The following is a 20,750-nucleotide window of genomic DNA, read 5'->3' as shown; positions in this document are numbered from 1 at the left end:
AAACAGTCGTATGCACAGCACTTTTCTGCTTTGGGGCAACCTGATAAATTGAACAATATTAACACTCAAAAGCAGTCGATAAGTGCTCCATTTTTATTTTTAATTTTAATTTTTTAAGTAACCTGTACGGCAAGAGTTAGTTTATTGCTTTATTGAGCAGTATAAACACTCAAAAACCATCAAGAAGTGTTCCACAGCATTTTATTTTTATATTTATTATTATATATTTTTTTATTTTGAACAACCTGATAAACTGAACTCAGGGGCGGATCCAGACAAACTGATAGACGGCTTATAACTGATCCAAAGGTTTTCGGTAGGCTCACATACATCTAATACTCTACACTCTCTAATAGATCTAATACAAACAAAGTTATTTTTTAGTCAAAAAAGGGGGTGGATATCCACCCAATTCACCTCCCCCCCCCCACCCCCCTGTATCGGCCACTGGAACCGTAATCGAACAGTATTTTAAACAATGAACTGCTATCGAGCAGCGTTCACAGCATGTTATTTTTGTTGGTTTTAGGCATCCTGGATAAACTGAAATATCCCTGCTAGCAGAGGCCTCTTCTGTATAACTGGGGCGCTACCAAGATAAACTGAGATCATATTGCATATTTTGTGTTTAATATCTTTTTTGTCAGTATGCAGATTTGTCTATTTGAACAGTGCGGTAGCAGGCCTCGAAATTGGGGAAGGAGGCACAATTACAAAAATATTTGGGGGCGCAACAACGCCCCGACTTTACTGGTTTTACGCCCCGACTTTACTTTACTGGGGGGGGGGGGGGGGGGGGCATGCCCCCAGTTCTCCATCCCCTGCTACGGCCCTGTTGAAGCGCCCAGTGCCTTTCTCGCACGACGAAGTCTTACATCCATCTTTAATGACATCACCATAGAAACAACAGGTATCCCGAGATATACCTCTCTGTCCATGGTACTGTAGGTCACAGGGAAACCAGATTCTGAAATATTTTCTTAAAAACTCTGTCAATTTTTACAAAGTTTTAGACTGAGGCCGTTTAAGCTGAATAAAACTGAAATAAGACTGACACGTTTCCCTTTCTGTAGCCGGGATCTGTGCTATAATGAATATTGTGTAAAAAAAAACGAAATTGCGGCAGAATTAATGCTGAAAGATCAGATTGCTAATCTAGAACAAAGACCATTTGGAATACGCATTATCAGATCGCATTTGGAAGATTACTCCGCGCGTACTGTCGTAATTAAACAGACTGAACAGGATCATAGCTATTCACAGGTTAGTCTTACAATGCGTCTTACAGAAAAGAGATAAAAGCGATGTGAACGTAGCCGTATATTAAAATGCGGACAACAAACATGGAGGCCGGATTTTCTGCGAATTGCGCAAGGACTAGCTTCTAAAAAGCCATTATCTGTAATTCATGGAGGATTACCACCCCCGCGCGAATCCTTGATGATGACAGAAAATCTTTCTTCTGAAAACTTTGAAAGTTATTTTAACTTATTTAAAGTCCGAATGCCAATCATAACCAATTAAAAGTACCTTATTATTATAGTTATTATTTCTACTCGTATTAACAGAGTAAAAGCTGAAAGCTGGGGTTTGTCGCCTTTGTTGGGAATATTTAGTGGCAACGTTGGTGTGTTGTTGAAGTTGGGTATTATCATTATCATTATTTCCTTACTTTCGGAATATGTTTGGTGCTGACACGAGCTCGCCAATGGTTCTTTGCCGGAGAGAAAAACGAGGTAGAAGCTCTTCATTTCTAATACATGCAGATAAATAACCTCCCAGATGTATGCTAAAGTTGTACTTATTTCATGAATCTAGAAGGTTATCTTGACCTTACGTTAAGTACCGAGCGTGACAAAGACATCACGTCATCAACTGTTAGCCATTCAAGCGTAGAAGACACCGCTGTTTCGTCTTTTGATAATTCACCTCGGTGTTCATCCGGTATTCATCGTCGCTGTGGACTGACTTTTCATTCGCTTGTTTCTTTGGATTGCGGAGTGGACGATCTTAACATGAATTCATGATTGTAAGTATTATTTCCCTTGTGCTGAATCTGAAAACATCGAGTGAAAACTTCGCTAATTTCCGGGTTCTCTGCAGCGGTTAATTCGAGTAGTACAGCAACAATCACACTACTTTTGGAATTACTTATTCTCGTATTTGAATGAAACTTAGTTTATTATTGCTAATTACTTATGCATGATGAAGTATTTAACCTTTCGATGTAGTGTATTCTATGTTTGAGTTTCACTTTCTGGCTGTGTTATAATGGATTTTGAGTTAGCTATGGATTCCGTGTGTGACACGATTATTTAAAGCGGGTTCAAGCTTGCCAAAAATGTTTATCTGGATATTATCTCATTGCTTATATGCACAGTTCCATTTTATGCTCGTTATCGTGCATGTCCTCTGGTCCTGGGTATTTCGGTTTGTTTTGTATTTTATCGTTGAAATTACAAACTATGATATCATGCTTTTATAATTACGAGTTGAAACTATTTGCAGCAAACGGTTATTTAATTTCAGAATCATAGCAGCATTTATATTCAGGATTATTTTTCACAATCAATACACATATAGTCATGTCTATGTAGTCATTTTATACTAGCGTTGCGTGACAAATACTGAGTCACATGTCTTGGCGAAATTACAATTACTGTAACGCCATGCGCTCTCCAAAATTAAGGAAACCATTTAACTTATCAAGGGAGAAAAAGCTTGTTTGTTTTGTTTTAAATATTTATTTATTTTAATACTTAGCTATTTTATACAAATTTGCAATAATGCTGCATCGAAAGATCATTCATAGCGAGCGCTGCCTTATGGATATCAAGTAAATGATAATTAAACGATAAAATGCACTTGTAAACATTAAGTTTTTTAACCTGTTGTACTGTTATCATTTACTGTAATTGCTCGAATGCCCCAGGCGAGGCGCTTACTTTTGGAGAGGCGCTATTACAGACTATAGGTCTATATCACAAAATCCGTTTCATTTCTAGAGGAAGAGAGCACAAATCCTCCCAGAACCATAGCAGCAATTCAATGACAAAATGTTGTGTAGTGTTATTTGTGCAGTTGAGTCAACTCCCCATTTTACTTACAGTCCCCCTCGTCAACAGAGTCTATTGAGTGCAACACGCTTATGCGAGGCGCTTTTACGGGGGAGAGCCTTATTATCATATTTTCACTCTTAGGCGAGGCGCTTTTACGGGGGAGAGCCTTATTATCATATTTTTACTCTTAGGCGAGGCGCTTATTCGAGCAATTACTGTATGTGCATTTGAGTACCTTCAAAGTTTTTAATAACCGATACATTTCCATATATTACCGGCAAAGCAGGCTACGAGAAATATTAGTAACCTAATTTGAAATTGGTGCACATGTTTTGGTAGGTTATTGTTATTTGCATGATTCCATTTTTTTGTCCTCAGCCTCGTTTTCGCGTCATGCCAGTACAACTGGGACAACATGCTTGCAACATTATGGACGGTCATCCTGTGTGTTTTACTAGACTACGAAGGACTGGTACAAACTGAGCGTGGTAAGCTGGATAGACTGGTTTAGCATAATGAATCATAGAAATGAGAAATAGAAATAAGGGTGGTGAAATACTGAGTCCCCGTTCAAATATATAACTTTTTTACTAATGTAAGTTACAGTGAGGACACAGAAGGCGGGCCACGCTGAACAACTTTGACAAGTCAGATTTGGCTTTAACACCGTAAACATTTTGAAAAATAAGTTCCAGCCAATCCGTTTAGGGTGTTCCCACGCTCAATCGACAGACAAAAATGGTCGGCTACACGTACAAGGTCAAAGAAACAACGTCCGGCGTTTCTCATTCTCTTTTTTTTTTTTCAAAATGTTTACGGTGTTTAAGCCGATTCTGATTGATCAAAGCTGTTCAGCATGGCCCGCTTTCTGTGTCGTCACTGACAAAAGACTAGTCGAGGGAAGTGGATATTTTGCTTGCGCCAATCAAACAAAACCTTAAGAGCCTCATGCAGGACATAACACCATAGGGACAAAAAAGTGCCCCACCCACCCCCCCTGCCGCTCCACCCCACCCCCATTCCTTCCCTCTTATCTCGCACTTCTCCCTCCTCCTTAGTTTTCAACCACTAAATTATACGAGTTTGAGCTAGAATTTAAAAGCTAGCTGGAGTGTTTTAAAAAATGGTGCTTCACTCCTAATGCCCCTAGTGGCAATGATGGTCAATTAAATATTGGAACTATAATGTTTTGTTCTTCTGTTTGTCGTTACGCTGAAAGCCAGGCTTATGATTTTTATAAACATCATTTTCAGTCCCTTTGGCGAATTTCACGAAGACGTGGAGGGGGCAATGGACGGACAGTGGAAGCAGTGTAAGTATAATGGTCCGTGGTAAATAAAACCAAAATATGTTTCATTTTAGCTATGATTTTTCTTTATTGTTTCGTTTTTGTTTTTAGTCCTGGGATTTGAGTAAATCCGAGCTTGTTGCTTGTGACACGTCGCAACCGGACGCGTGGGTGAGAACTTACGTCATCAACACAGGACCCGCCACTAGAATCGAACTCACGGCAACATTCAATGCCAGGGACTGTTCCTCGTTTTCTGGTGGATCGTACTGTAGACATGACTTTGACGTCTACGCGCATCAGTCTGAGACTCAGTACCCGGGTCCAGTCCCTGACCCGAACAACAGTCCATCGGGGACATACAGCAAGATCGGGACGCTGAACGCGACGAAACTTTCACCCAATATTAATGATAAGATAAAAAATGTACAGACATTATCGCTTATTCTAGAAAACAGCAAACCGTACGTCTATCTCGCCCTTTATTACAAAGGCGGGTGTCTTGCGGTGCAGAGCATTTTAGTAGAATATTTTCGATGTGCGAATATGGCGCTACCAAGTTCACTAGTACAACTTGGTGCGACTGTAGCACCTGCTAACAATTCTATCAAAGTAAGTGGAGCATGCGCACCAAACTCCAAGCAAGTGTCAGGGGCGGGGGATCTCTATGGTTACTGTCAATCAGACGGGAAGTGGAGTTCTGGGCTTTTCAGCGGGGAGTGTCAATGTGACGCAGGACATCAAAACACAACCACAGGCGGAGGCGGGGCTGAATGCCAAGGTGAGACCCCACCCCTCTCCTTCTGCTTCTCACTTTTTCTTGATATATTTCTTTAAATTGGTTACATCTAAGGTGATATTGCAGTGTGATATTTTGTGCTACACAATTATCTGTCGGCAAAAAAAAAGACTTGTCAGACTTCAAAGTGAAAAAAAATGATGGCCCCCATCCTCATTTACAGCGTGTCAAGTTGGAACTTACAAAGCCATCGCTGGTGATCTTGGTTGTACCGGTTGCCCTAACAACAGTGTTGCTATTGAAACTGGAAGTAAAGGCTGTACCTGTGTTAGCGGTTTCTACAGGAAGTCTGGCGAGTCTATTAACAACACGTGTACAGGTAACCGCTGAGCTTTATAAAATCCTCATGAGTGAACGAAGCCATGGAGTCTCCTATATTTAGTGCTCTAGGGTGGGGATAGTGCGCATATGCCTTGTAGAAAATCGTATCGGGAAAATGTATGTTCATGAAATTCTTATTTAGCTTTAAGGAGGAATCTGCGAAAAACATCCTGGGAAATGGCATCGAATATAAACGATTTGTGTTTTTGAATTTACCTTTGCATTTGAGAGTGCATCCAGGAGTGGACCAGGCAGGGGTGATACATGCTATCTCACCGATTTCAATGAAACTTGGTCAGATTGAAGTATCCACCCAACAACTCAAACTGCCGAAGTGGTTCAGATTTTGGAATATTCCGGGGGGAGTTATGACCACCCCCCCTGGTTTTTTTCTCCCCCCTGGCTTATTTCATCGCCTGAAATAAGCATGAAATGTTGACCCCACTCCTGGTCACGGATTACAAGGAAATTCCATAATGTTTTATGTGAGTAAAGATCCATCCTTTGTTGGTTCACAACCAAGGTTTCAAATCATTTGGAGTGACGGGTGCCAATCAAGGGCTGCACGTGTCTACCATGTCACGCATAATTTCACTGATCGGGCAAAATAGCTCGATTTCAAACTGTTTATACCATCCCTCAAACTTATCTTTAAACTTAACAAATCCGTAATAAAATTCTCGGGACTTGATATTTTTTCCGACAGTTATTATTTTAATCATCGTACTACTCACTGATTATGGTATATAGAAATTTTCAAATTTCGTATAAAAAAAGCGGTTGTGATTTTTTGGCTAAAATTCGCAGATTATATGTTTGACAATGATACTGCTTATAATAAGAACTGGGTTTCCATGGTTACAACAATAATGCGGGAAAGTCAAATCCCATTTTTTTCTATATAAACAAAACATCTGATATTTCAGTTACCAGGGATCAAATTGTTTACTTAAAAGTTGTTCACGACCGTATTCTTTCCATTTATATAATAACGGCAATAACTACCTTAACCTTCGGTTCGGACGTACACGCCAACGCATACATCCACATCTACATATATTAGGGCGCTGCAGGGGGTCGTGACGTTATCAAGAATGGACGACAAAAAGGCTGGCGCCATCTTTGATTTGTCAGTAAACTAAATTTCCTAAAAAAGCTAGAAAAAGGGACAAGGTATGCTAACAATGCCATTCCAGTTGGGAATTTTAGACAAAAATCAGTCATAGCTGCGCCATGTAACTCATGACGTCATAACTCATTTCAATAGCAGCCTGACACTACACAAAGTAAATAAAATACTAAAACAGCAAGGAGTGAAAGTCTTTGAGACAGTACATAGCTGTGTATCTTTAAAGCTATAGCTCTCTCTGGATCTCGAGTCTTGCCTGCATTTGTTCAGCTTCTTGAACAAAGTCCTCTTTTTCCTGGTCGGGACTCAGATTTGCCTGATCAATGGCTAGTCGCCCACTCCTATAAAGAACGGACAATCTGCTGAAATGTCGAGCAATCTGATCTGTGGAAAGCCACTCTTCCTTTTTGAACAGTTTCTTGCCGCTTGCATCACGAGCTGATCGCATCTTTGCACAGACATCTATAGCAGTCGCCTTTCTTCCGGTCTCCTCCCCTTCCATAAACACTCTTTTCAGATGATTCTTGACACTATCAGAGAATCTTGTTACCTTATGGATTGTCTTGAGCGCCCAACCCTGTACAGCTTGGCATACAGGGCTGCTAGACGTAGATGGTGCACTCTCGGCGACGTTTCCACTTGGCACTACCCTATGCAAGTAGCTACCAGTCATCTCCCTTGTCGTTTCGGCCCACTTCTTCTTTATAAAGTGGTAAGTAGACTCTCTTTCTAGTCGTATCAGATGCTTTCCTGTGTCCAGGTGGTTTTGAAGATTCTCAAAAGACTGGTATGTCTTTATACATCCATCTTCTGGACAGGAGAATGGTGCATCGATTAATGGTTCCTCCGTTGACACAGATGTGCTTGGCTGGTCGCTTGGTTGAGTAGGCAGTGGTTGGTCCTGACGAGGTTGCCTGTGGACCGTTGATCTTAGAATGCCAGTTTGTTGCAGTCTACCAAATGGCTCACAGACAATTAGACGTGTTGCACCCTGGGTCGGCCCGAACCGTCTTAGCTGCTCTGGCGTAAAACGTTTACCAGGCCCTACATTGTAGGCTTTCCAAGCTCGGAGACCTCCAGCTCAAAACAGAAATTGTTAAGAGCCTGGATTCCTGTCATTTTATGGGTTTCATGGTTTGGCTGTCCTCGTTGACCTTAACAACCGCTGCCAGGCATCCTTTGACCCCAACATACGACTCCATTGCAACTTTCATGTCGTCTGCACTTTTGATGTTGTTTCCTTCGTTTATGAACCTTCGCATGTGGCTCTTGATTGTAGCGGTGCGCCTGTCGCATACATCCTTTCCCGCCTGTGGGTCACTAAAATCATACCTGGCTACGGCCGCGAACCAGTTTTGTGTACATTCCTCAAATGCATGTATGTTGATAAAGAGTAAAGTTTTCTATAAGTAAATAATCAACAAGGGTCGTAGCGCCGTGTTGACTATTTTGCTCGTAGAATACTACTCGTAGAATACTACCCTCGCTTTTCAAAGCATCGTTTTCTACCAATATTTTTGTTCGAAAGCTTGTGTTTTTGCTGCTCACCATCTATCAACAAGTAGATAGTAAGTCAAAATCTAGTTTGCTTTTACTACGTATATATTACCTCAATAGCATTACTCTTGGTAATCGCTACGGTTACATGCCATGATTTGCCTTTTTTACCATACCAGTCTCGCTGTGTTTCTCTGGCAGGTAAAAATTTAAGTGCCCAATCCATTATCAGGAGAACCTGGTTTGCGGTTAGTTTGTTAATGATATCGCTCTTCGCTACATCCTGGTGGGCGGATCGGAGGATGTGCCCCTTCCAGTCATAGAGTTTATCAACAGCTTTTTCAACATCATGGACTATTTCTTCTTTTTGGTCATTGCCGCTGAAAGTAAAAAATATAAAAAGAATTTTCATCTTATAGACAGGTATAAATTGTATTGTAGAGAACCCGTGACAATCGCGCATATACAAGGTCCGTGTTGCATACACATGTTGTTTTATAGGCGTGGACTCCTTTTGCATACCTGTGCTTTTTTTTGTTGTTAATAATATGATAACTGCATACCTGTACTTCACAGTAGAAGATGATAACGATAGTTCCAGGTCTACCACTGCATTGCGCAATTCATCACATCGGTCACAGACGATGCTGTGGTCGTGTTCGCATTGTCCTTGATAGTCTAGCTCATCTGTGCTGAGTGCATATAGCTACAATGATCAGCACATGGATCAGCTCTGAAGACATGGATCTTGAAGTCTATCTTGAGGTAATTCTTTGCAGACTTCTGGTACAAGCGAACAAGTCTTAAAGCCACCACAGTACGCACAACATTTGGTATTTCTGTTTTCTGACCATCGGACAGTTTTAACGTCTTCACGCCATAGGCCACATCCTGTAAGAAGGAGGGACTGGAGATAAAATCCAGAAAGTGGTCTATTTTCACTGGATCAAGGCGACACCGCTGTATAACTGGAGGTTCGATCATCTTGCCAGGACTTGTTTGGAATGCATTTTTTCTTGCCTCGTCAATTCTCCACTTGGTAAGTTTCTAAATAAAGCCTAACAACTCAGATTTCGAGTAGTCGTTTACAAAAACAGAGAGAATCTGTTGTTTGTGTACAACGATGATGCTTCATTGTATAGTGTGATCAGCCTTGAAAGAAGGGTCTTCTCTGGGATGTTGTCAGAGGAGTCAGCGGCGTAACTACACTTCTGGATTACTTTCTGCAGCAGCCAAGTAGATTGCCCTGGGGCTATAGCTTCTAGCGTCGCCTCCAAAGCTTGGACACCTTTCCGCTTATAATAACGTTCAGTTGCGTTTGAAATATCATTGACGCTATTACACGGCTGGGAGCTCACTCTTCCAACAAAATGCCGTAAAAAGTTGTTTAAAGAGAAGAGCTTCATTTGCAGTTGTGGAGTCGGTTGCCATTCCATAGAGGTCTCCCCAGCGGTAGCAGACTCCTGAGATTCAGATGAGAAAACGTCTGAGCTTTCACTTTGCTGGCCCTCTATTTCTGCTCTGGCTAGAGGCAGCTCGTATGGCATTGGTTGAAGTGGCGATAACTATAAAATGTTAAAGTAGGTAAAACGTCAATGTGCTATTCCAGTCACGCTAGAGGAGCAATTCATAGATCCGACGAGCGCACGAATAACCAATCAGAAAGCAGCAAATAGAAGCCAGCGAAGTGCAATCCAAATGTCCCACAAAAGTCCCACAAATTGTACAACATGTCGGATGAGGTCTGTGAATCCTGCTCGGGATTATCTAAAATATAGACGTTTATAGGGGTTTTCCTGCGACTTGGGAAATAAAAGACGGTCACCTAACATGATAGAAATTCATTTTTTGTCCAAGTTTGGTGAAAATCTTGAAGAGAAGCATAGAAAGAGATTACTACAAGTTTGGTTGTTGAATGGAAACTACCCGAATCCAGCTCGAAATACGAAAACTTGGAAGTGATAAGATAAAGCGGTGCTCTCTTCGGTAGGTACTATGTGTTTATGTGCTTTCGTAGCTAATTTTGTCAACTTGCAGTGATTTAAGTGCGGGAAAAAGTAGAAGAGAATGCCGAATTTGCTGTTTACGCTTGACTTTAGAATATTAAGTTTTATCGGCAAATGTCAAGATTTACAGCAATAATACAAACGACAGTCTTATCATTCTTATATGTAATTGAAGTAACCTAGGATAACATCAAACACAAGTTTAATGGTAGGACTTACACTGTTCTTGTCTTATATGTGGTTTGTTTGCTTTTTGTTTTTCGTTTTTCGCAGAAATTTTACGTGTTTTTCTGCAACTTGAGTCCCAACTCTACGCTAAAAGTGGCCGGTCAAAGAAAACAAGACTATCACTTTCTACGCTGACCGGAAGATGCTTATTTTGCTTGTCCAGATTCGCAAAAAAATTTTTCAAACCAATCTTTTTGCCGTCGATTGCCGACTTTTTGTAGGACCACATGGCTGTTATTGCATCATCTTTTTCCTGATTGGCTATTCGTGCGCGCGTGATTGACATGTCGGATCTATGAATTCCATCAGTCAGCCATTACTATTGATTAAAAATTCCAGAGAGGTGGGTCATAATGGAACAGTTTCTTTAAGTATACATTGTTATATTCAAATTACAATTCTCTTTTTTTAGAGACACACCAGGGAGTGCGTGTGTTAATATTCAAGCACTTTGGCTATACAGTAAAGCCCCGCTAACTCGAACTCTGAAGGGAAGCAAAAATCAGTTCGAGTTAGCGGGGAATACGAGTTAGCAGAGTTAAAATGTCTCAAAATTAGGTCCAAGGAAAATCGAACTTAGTTCGAGTTAGCGGGGAATACGAGTTAGCCGAGCTCTAACAGTAGAACCCCGCTAACTAAAACTCGGCTAACTCGTATTCCCCTCTAACTCGAACTAAGTTCGATTTTCCTTGGACCTAATTTTGAGGGCGTGCGTTTGCCCCCTACCCCTCTGGTATTTCCAGCCCCTTGGAAAAAAAATAATATAGTAACTGTTAAGGAAAAGGGCATTTCACCCCCCCCCCCCCCCCCCCCTTCTGGAAATTCCTGGGCGTTCGACCCCCCTACCCCTCTGGAATTTCTAATCCCTGGAACTAAACCTTACCTCATCTGTGAGGACACTTGTGGAGTCACTTCCGGTATCTGATAACGTTTCTGGATCCATGGGGGCATGGACTTCGATCTGCGGGGGAGCGATAGCCAAGTCTGCTTGCGTTTCCCTGGAGGGCCCTTCTTGTGGCGAAACTCGAACAGCGGATGCGTGTTCAACCCTACACGATTTACAAATGCCTGAAAACAAAGACAAAATAAAATAATCTCGTCAATAAAAACACATCACAGTTTTGTGTATTTTATAACGGATCTGTGAAAAACGAGATTGTTTATGAATATCATTCAGTGTCATGCTGCGTGATATGCAATGACTGGATCCACTTATTTGCCATCACAGCTCTTACTGACCTTACTGGTAACACAGAGTTGCCTTTCAATAGTAATACGTAATAATTCGAATAAGCCTTTCAACAGTTATACCGTAATAATTCGAATAAGCCCCCCTCCCCCCCTAAAAAAAACATAACATAACATAACGTAATAACATAAGCGCTTATTCAAATCATTACGGTAAGCGTCCCTCTACTAATAAGCGTCCCCTCACCAATAAGCGCCCCTTCTGAATAAACGCCCTCTTTCTAATAAGCGTCCTCCACAGCCAAGAAAAGCCCCGAAAAAAGCGCCCCGCTTATTCGAATTATTAGTGTACTCATGTAATACATTACATCAAATATAATGTAATGTACTTCTCATCAAAATCTTATGCCAACCTACCGGCGCCTATAGGGACAAGGACTTTCCATTTTGCCATGATTTCCCTACATATTATCTCTCGCGCTCCTCGGACTTTCACTGGTTTTCCTTTTTTAATTCCGTGAAGAGGATGGCTACATTTCCGGCTAGGTCTCCACATTTCTCCAAACTTTGCTCTGTGACGTGGACAGATAGTCATACTTGCACCATCTGCATCAAATTGACCAGTCCGTGCAAGTATCAATACGTTTTCTGACGCAACACTTCTTGATCTTTCTCAGGCAAGATGTTAGCGGGGTAAATTCGGTGACCCCTTTCTGACGTGAGGAGATGGAGCATTCCGTTTCTAAAAAAGAGGCAAATGAACAAACTAGCGAAGCCATAGCGTATTCACATACTCGCCACAATCAGTCGCCTGTACCATGCGCTACGGATTAGTGTCATGGATAGGTTTCATGTAACCCAACCCTGTGTATAGGATAACAACTTAGTCAATCAAACCAAACAATCAAAACCCGATGAACCACCCCCAAAGCTTGTGTCTGACTACGCGCTATTCCCCAACGAGCCATGGATTTTGAATTCGCAGAGGTCGCTCAACAACGAATTTGGCTGTAAAAAAAATTGAAAATACGCAATGATCAGTGAATCGTTCTAGTGTGGACCCCTGGTGTTGACCCACCTAGTACTTATTGTTTATAAAGAAAGCTGCTTTTTGAAGTTATTATAAGCCATACATTCGGTTACTGGCACAAATGCACTTTTTACTGAAATGTCGATTTGAAACTGACATTGTTGCAGTAACGTGACGGATATTTATTCGGATACCTTCAGTCAACACAGCTTCATAGCTTATAGTTTCTATCATTTTAAAACATATAGGCTGCTAATTGTAGCCCAAGAATCACTACCGCAATATTTTTTAATACGAAATGTGATTTTTTTATGTACCAGAAACAATGAGTAGTAAGGTGATTAGAATAATTTCTGTCGGAAAAAAATATCAAGTCCCGAGAATTTTATTACGGATTTGTTAAGTTTAAAGATAAGTTTGAGTAATGGTGTAAACAGTTTGTGAAAAGAAAGTTGCGCATCGAAGATATTGACACTGAAGTCGAGCTATTTTGCCCGATCAGTGAAATCATGCGTGACATGCTAGACACGTGCTGCCCTTGATTGGCACCTGTCACTCCAAATGATTTGAAACCTTGGTTGTGAACCAACAAAGGATGGATCTTTACTCACATAAAATATTATGGAATTCCCTTGTAATCCGTGATCAGGAGTGGAGTCAACATGTCATGCTTATTTCAGGCGATTTTCCCGTATTTTTGGCCAAAAACCAGGGGGTGGTCATAACTCCCCCCGGAATATTTCAAAATCTGAACCACTTCGGCAGTTTGAGTTGTTGGGTGGATACTTCAATCTGACCAAGTTTAATTGAAATCGGTGAGATAGCATGTATCACCCCTGCCTGGTCCACTCCTGGATGCACTCTTGAATGTTAAATGAAAAGCATCAAAACGGAGCAAACGAGGATTACATTAAGGCTTCCTCAACGCTTGGCGAGTCTTTATAAATGAATTTCATGCTTTGGCTTCAGGACCACCTTCAGCCCCTACAAGCCTTGATACAAATTTCTTGAACGACTCCGTGGTAACTCTATCCTGGTCACTCCCAAATAACACGGGCGGTCGGTCTGACGTGTTCTACCGGGTTGAATGCTCCACGTGTAATGGTAACGGTACGGTGTGCGTAAAGGCCTGTGGAGGCACGGTTACACAGCACAGGACGTCGGCGCGGGTCAGCGGTCTGTCTGCCTTTACGTACTATATGTTCAGAGTGTATGCGCGTAACGGAGTCAGTGATCAAGCCGAGAGTGGAGGTCAAGAGGCCGAGTTTGCCAACTTGGTCATACAAACACATGACGCGGGTACGATCAGTTTATCTATTTTAGTTAATTCAACATTTTCCTTTTTGTTTGTTCAAGCAGAACACAATTCAGTTGCTACTGAAAGAGGCAAAACATAATGAGAGGGACCTAGTGTTTAGCCTGTGGGACACCCTTTGCTAGTCGTGTATATAGTACCCTCTTCAGAAGAGATTACTCATCACAAGCCATGTTGTTCTGTTTTTCACGAAGCATGTTGCTTACATGTCTTGCATATTGACTGTATCTTTATACAGTTTTGGGGTGATTCAAATATTTCTTAATAAAAGTTAATCTTTTTTAATCTTCAGTTCCGGGTAAGCCTGAGATAGTAAGTATAACCGAGCGCAGTCCTACTGAGGTTTTTGTGCAATGGAAACTTGAAGAGCCAAATGGTATCATTACGTCATACGAGTTGACGTACCACGTGGCCGGTGAGGTAGATGATGCACAGTCTGTTGAGACAAACGCTACCGAGGCGATAGTGGAAGTCAATGCAAGGAAAGGATACGAGTTCAAGGTATATCATCGGATTATAAATGTTGTCATCTCTAGTATCTTTTTTTATTTCCATTTATCATCATCGTCATCTTGATCATCATCGGTACCATTATCATCATCGCTTTCAAAAAGACTTCCATCATCATCGCAGCCATCACAACAATAATTTTCATGGCGCCATCATCATTATCGTCTATGATGTTTAACCTTGATTTACAAGACGGTTTTAAGACATAAAGTGAAAACTTGAAAGATAAATAAAGATAATTGAAAATCTGTTATCCTATGCAGCCAAAAGGAAATATGGCACATTTTGTCCCGTTTATTTGTATCCTAGCCACGCGTTCAAATTTGGCGCACACAAACTGTGTTAGCCACCTGCCATCGCGCCGGTAACTAAATTGACAACTCGAAAATGTCCATTCATTTATCTTTACTAAGTCAAAATCGTCATCATCATTACGTCCATAATTATCAAAATAAACATCATCATGTTCAACAGCACTGTCATGCTTGACCGCTCATTCCTAGCATATCATTATCAAATCCATTGAACTTCATGATCATTAATTGAGCGATGTTATCTTGTTTATCTGTCTCGTGGATTATTCTAGGTGCGTGCTCGTACCCGCCGTGGACTTGGGCCGTACAGCGAGACCTTCCCCTTTAAACCGACTAAAGCCTCAGGTAACAACAGGGACGTAGCACGGGGTGGGCATGGAGGCACGTGTAACCCCATAGTATACCCAGTATACCCCTTCTGCCCCCCCCCCCCCCAAAAAAAATACTTTCTTAATATTTCTGTACCGTCATAATTCAAGGCCTCCTACGGCTCTGAACTATCAGATGCACATATATTGCCTCATAGAATACTGATAAAAAAATCTTCAGATTACGACCTTAGTCATCACTGATATTACCCTCCTCGTTATCATCATTTTCCTCTATTGTCTTACTTTATTTTATCTCTTTTTTTGTTGCCTATCGACAGCATTTCCATGCTGATTCCAAGATTACCTATTCATAAACTTTACAAAGACAAACATGTCAGTTTCTATACCATACACCGTTTTGTTTGGTCGCCTGTTCAGCTATGTTTTCCCTCTTCTTCAGGCGTATCAACGGCCGTCATCGGCGCCGTCGCTGGCGCAGCTCTGGCACTATTGTTAGTTGTCATTATCATCTTCGTCGTCGTTAGTGTTCGCCGAAGGTATGTGTACAATTAAATTAGTCATAATCGACTATTCTACTGGATTGAAAGTTTCAACTAGCGTTCTTTACATTTGTACCAACCTTTTTCTCCTCTGTGTAAAAAGGCTTGAATCTTTTCCTCTATGTTTTGCTGTCTTACCTGGGTAACTGATAAAAGCTTCTTTGTGATGACATTTTCTAGGAAAAAGTACACGAAGCATGCAAACGGCAGTATGCACGGTTTTGAAATGGGTATGTACACATGAATCTCTGATACCAATTAGTCATTGTGTTAGCTGGGCACTTTAGAGTTGTCGTCTCAGACTAAGATCCCGCAAAATCTATCTTGGAGATACTATGATTTCTCGCAAACTCTTTTCATAAAACTAGAACATTTCTCATTTTGAAAAACAACAGGAAATTCTGAGGGACTTTTTTATCTCCTAGACGGTTCAACCGTGCTGCCAACCTGTGGTCAGCGGATGTATATAGACCCAAGTAACTATGGTGACCCGATGGAGGCGCTGATGAGCGTTGCTAAGGAAATCAACAAGGATGACCTTAAGCTGGAAATCATTATTGGCGGAGGTATTTCAGGGGTTGAGAACGGGCAGCATCAATTTCTGTGATATAATTGCAAGCTTAACATTTTCGGAGGGACGACTTGGCGCACAAGTGAGATTTCTCCGCGCGCTTGAGGAACCATGTGGTAGTTTGCGCTAAATTCTTGCGTGTTCGCCGTCGTAGACTCTCCGTCCTCGTTAATCTGCACCCGTTAATGTCATTTGTGAATGTATTTCAGGTGAGTTTGCGGATGTGTACAGAGGTGTTCTTACAAATGAAGACAAGACACAAGAGAAGGTGGCTGTTAAGATACTTAAGGTAACTCAAAAGACTATTCACTATTGATAAAACCATATCCAGAAGATTTCCTGATTTTCAAACTAAGATAGCACTTTTTGGGATTGGAATTGATATTTTGTCCTACCTGTTCTTCGTCTTTAGCCCGGTTCATCACATAAGAATCGTGAGGACTTCTGTGTCGAGGCTTCTATTATGGGCCAGTTTGACCATCCGAACGTCATTGCACTTAAAGGCGTCATCACTAGAACTCGTCCTATGATGATCATTACTGAGTTTCTGGAGAATGGCTCTCTAGACAACTTCCTCAAGGTAATGGGAAAAATGCCCTCTTAGCATGGTTTGCTAGTAAAAGGATCACTTTCACACCTTCCCCCAAAATGATCTTTACTGAGTTTCTGGAGAATGGCCCACTAGACAACTACCTCAAGGTAATGGGTGAAATGTTCTCTTTGTAATGGTCCGCTAGTTAAAGGGTATGCGTCAATCCTCGCACATGTCTTATCATTACCGGAATGGCTCACTAGATAAATACTTCATGATGGTTGGGGAAATGCTCTCTTTATATAGTTGGCTAGTGTAAAAGGATCGGTCACCTGCAGACATCCTAGGATGATCATTACCCCCCCCCCCCCCCCCTCCGATAATGATCATCACCAAGCCACTGGATAAGACTCACTAGAACAAATAACTCAAGGTAAGTGGATGATCATCCACTTAGAGCAATACTTAATGCTATTGGAGGATCGATGTCGTCTTGACATTGTATCATAACGCTGGTAGGTACGCGACACGCGAGATTCCTCATCATACATGCTCTCTATTTTCTTGTGAGCCTTTTGAAAAAAGGTGTAGATACTCGCAGTTTTATGTTTCACCCTTCAGTGACTTGCTAATATAAATACCTATCCTTAAAGAAAAAAATCGACGTCTGATAGTATCATCAGATTTTGCTTGACGCGCAAAAGGTAACGCCGGTAACCTAATTATAGCTTTCGGGTTTGGTAGGCGTATGTTTGATAATCTTATTCTTTGCAGTCTAATGACGGTCACCTGACCACTCTCCAGCTGGTCGGGATAGGGAGGGGCGTGGCAGCAGGCATGGCGTACCTGTCCGAGATGAACTTCATTCACAGGGTGAGCTTTTCTGTACAAGGAAGATTGGAAGGGCCATCTGCTTAGCTTATTTGTAGCTATAAAATGTATTGGTGGTTAAAAGGAACAACTCGTACAGCTATTGACGCATTTAAAATTTAAGAGCAGAAAAATAACTGTGAAACTTGTATTTTTTTCTTCGTATGAAAGGACTTGGCTGCAAGAAATATCCTTGTCTCGGACAATCTGGCTGCCAAAGTGTCCGACTTTGGGCTGTCACGTGAGCTGGATGATAGTCCGGAAAATGAGCAGTCTGAATACCAGACGCAGGTGAGGATACACTACCTAGACTGACAACTCTCCCCCCCCCCCCCCTAGAAAAAATGGAATAGCCATAAATCAAACGAAATAAATAGCCTAACGAAGAACAATTATGTAACTATTATGAAAATCTGTTGAACACTTTTGGGTTTAGGCTTAAAGAACCTTGAACCTTCTGAACACGTTGTTGTTAAAGTTTGTCGTATTCCTTATCCGCTCTGGCTATAGTACTAAGGCATATTTTTGTCGCAAGCTCTGCAAAATATCACTATTTGAGTCTGCCCTGAAGAATATTAAAGACGAAGTTTCAAAGAATCGAATAACAGTGTTGCCGTATTACCCTGTTACACTTATGACGCACTTATCTTACACATGCATCCCTATTTACGCGACACTACGTTGTTTTGAATTGCAATGTTCTGATAAGCTGTCTCATTTTTCCAGGGTGGTAAGATACCAGTCCGATGGACAGCGCCGGAAGCGATCCGATACCGGAAGTTCAGCTCGGCAAGTGACGTGTGGAGTTACGGGATCTTGCTGTGGGAGATCATGTCTTTTGGGGAGAGGCCCTACTGGACTTGGGACAACTTCCAGGTTAGGCTTTTATCTTTTTACACAAGCTGGTCCACAAGACACCTCGTTTTTTTAACCTTTTTTACCACGCCCAATACCCCCAGGCCATCAGAAACTCGCTTTATTGCTCTTGTGCTTGTTATTATTTGTAGGAAACTGGAAAGATCGTGTCCTTTCCAGTGTATGGAGATAAATAGATTAGAAATAGTCTGTAAATCGGATTTAAAGACTCATAAACAAACCCTGGAAATGTCAAATTTGTCTGTAAATTGGTAGAGGGTCTCACAATTACATAGTAAAATGTTATATTATGAGATCTAGAAACTACAAAAGAAGAATTATGTTTATTTTTCAGATATTTTTATAGAGAAGGATATGTTTTTATTTAAACAATGTATATTGCCATACATGCTGCATTTGGACAAAAAAAAGGCAAACGTTGCAGAAATCTTTTTTAGTGATCTACATGCTATTTTCAGACTATACAAACAAATTCCAGGCTATTTCAAAGGTTCTCTAGGCACTTTTACAGTTTATTTTCAGCGTAGTTGTGCCGTATATATTTATAGACTATTTACAGACCAGCCGCTTCAAGGTTTCTTTGGGCATCGTCTTGATTCTAATTTACAGACTATTCAGAGTTATGTTGTCTGTAAAAGATTTACATAGTCTGTGAATATTTACAGTGCATGTAAATACTGTGTAAATCTGTATTTACGGACTTTTTCTTTAGACTTGATAGGACACGGTTTTTCCAACAATCCCCCATCCCTTTCCACAATGCCAACCTACTTTGGTTTGCTCCTGATCGTCTCACTTCTTCCCGCAGGTTATGGACAGAGTGGAGGGGGGATATCGTCTTCCGGCGCCTATGGTAAGAAATAATCGTTATCCTGAGCGGTTTCTTTGCGGTTTTCGCAACCCCTTTACGCCCCCTTCTTTTATAAAGACGGTTCAACCAATTCAACAACAAACGTCTTTATGTTTTTCCCATTGTCTGCGTTGATCTTTCGTTCCTGCATGTTCATTTGTTAGACCTTATGTGCCAATAGGCGCGTAGAAGATAGGTAACATGTTACACTGTCAATCGGAAGTTCTTGACTTATTGCATTAGTGAGTAAAATGAGACAAATAGTCTACTGTCTCGAAGTATTTTATCGTCCTTTTTGATTTTCGCTATCTGTCTATTTTTCCTATCTGTCATATAGAAATGTCCCAAAGTGATTCATAATCTGATGCTTGACTGCTGGGATAAGGAGAAGACAAGCCGACCCAAGTTTGCTGATATCGTGCGAAGGCTCGACGAGGTGATCAGGTCCCCGGACAAGATGAACGATGAATTCGCTGGATCGCGAATAAGGTATGTAGAATTCAGTGTTTTGTGTGATTCAGGGTAAACATTCGTACCCCCCCCCCCCCCCCCACACACACACACACACACACACACCTCCCCCCCACCCCTTCTTACCAGAAGCCCAAATTTAAACCCAACACTCAACGCGTTTCCATTTGTCGTAGCCAAGAATTGAGAAAAATAGATTGTTTGGGGTTGATAACATATTTTTCTTTCAGTCGTGCTGAGGCTACCAACATTGCTATGGTGAAATCCGTGGAGGAATGGCTCGAGAATATAAACATGGGACGGTACGCGGACGCTTTTGTGGGCAGCGGTTACGTGGATATCGATCACATCCGAAACCTTGAGGATGACGACCTGCTAATGATGGGGATCAATCTGATTGGACACAGGAATAAGATACGGAAAAGCATCAAACATATAAACCAGAAGCTTGAGACGGGCGAGCTAGCTATCTAAATTCTAAAGTCTGAAGTCTTTACAGTGATTAGATACGCGAGCTGGCCATCTAGACCAAGCCTTCAAAGAGAGTAGATATCCGAGCTGGCCATTTGAATCAAGTCAGGGATTAGATACGCGAGATGCCCATCTGAATCAAGCGCTTCCAGGGATTAAATACGAGAGCTTGTCATCTAAATCAAGCTTTTACAGGGATTAGATACGCGAGATGGCTATCTGAATATCAAGCCTACAAAAGGATTAGATACGCGAGATGCCCATCTGAATAAAAGCGCTTCCAGGGATTAGATACGCGAGCTTGCCATCTGAACATCAAGCCTACACAGGGATTAGATACGCGAGATGCCCATCTAAAACAACCCTTCACAATATGATTAGATACGCGAGCTTTGCATCTGAATCAAATCTTTACAGGGATTAGATAGTTACGCGAGGTGCCCATCTGAATCAAGCCTTCACAGCGATTAGATACGCGAGGTGCCAATCTGAATCAAGCCTTCACAGCGATTAGATACGCGAACTTGCCATCCAGCTCAAGCCTTCACAGCGAT

The 20,750-nt window shown here is 41.4% G+C and overlaps 1 protein-coding gene across 1 annotated transcript; it reads left to right on the top strand.

Annotated features, from left to right (window-relative positions):
- Window positions 1-1,671: 1,671 nt before the first annotated feature.
- Window positions 1,672-20,200, top strand: LOC116612539 (ephrin type-A receptor 4-like). Its single transcript, XM_048729766.1, has 19 exons — window positions 1,672-2,029; window positions 3,438-3,547; window positions 4,313-4,371; window positions 4,459-5,128; window positions 5,310-5,465; window positions 13,515-13,844; window positions 14,153-14,361; window positions 14,957-15,029; window positions 15,456-15,552; window positions 15,736-15,785; window positions 15,981-16,121; window positions 16,336-16,415; window positions 16,539-16,706; window positions 17,433-17,531; window positions 17,700-17,819; window positions 18,255-18,404; window positions 19,213-19,257; window positions 19,592-19,743; window positions 19,956-20,200. The coding sequence occupies exons 2-19, from the start codon at window positions 3,475-3,477 to the stop codon at window positions 20,197-20,199; spliced, it is 2,916 nt and encodes a 971-aa protein (XP_048585723.1). The 5' UTR covers window positions 1,672-2,029; window positions 3,438-3,474; the 3' UTR covers window position 20,200.
- Window positions 20,201-20,750: the final 550 nt, after the last annotated feature.

Source organism: Nematostella vectensis, chromosome 7 (genome assembly GCF_932526225.1).
Source record: "Nematostella vectensis chromosome 7, jaNemVect1.1, whole genome shotgun sequence".
NCBI classification, from domain to species: Eukaryota; Metazoa; Cnidaria; class Anthozoa; order Actiniaria; family Edwardsiidae; genus Nematostella; species Nematostella vectensis.
The sequence above is the reverse complement of the archived record's forward strand: the minus strand, read 5'-3'. Positions and strand labels throughout refer to the sequence as shown.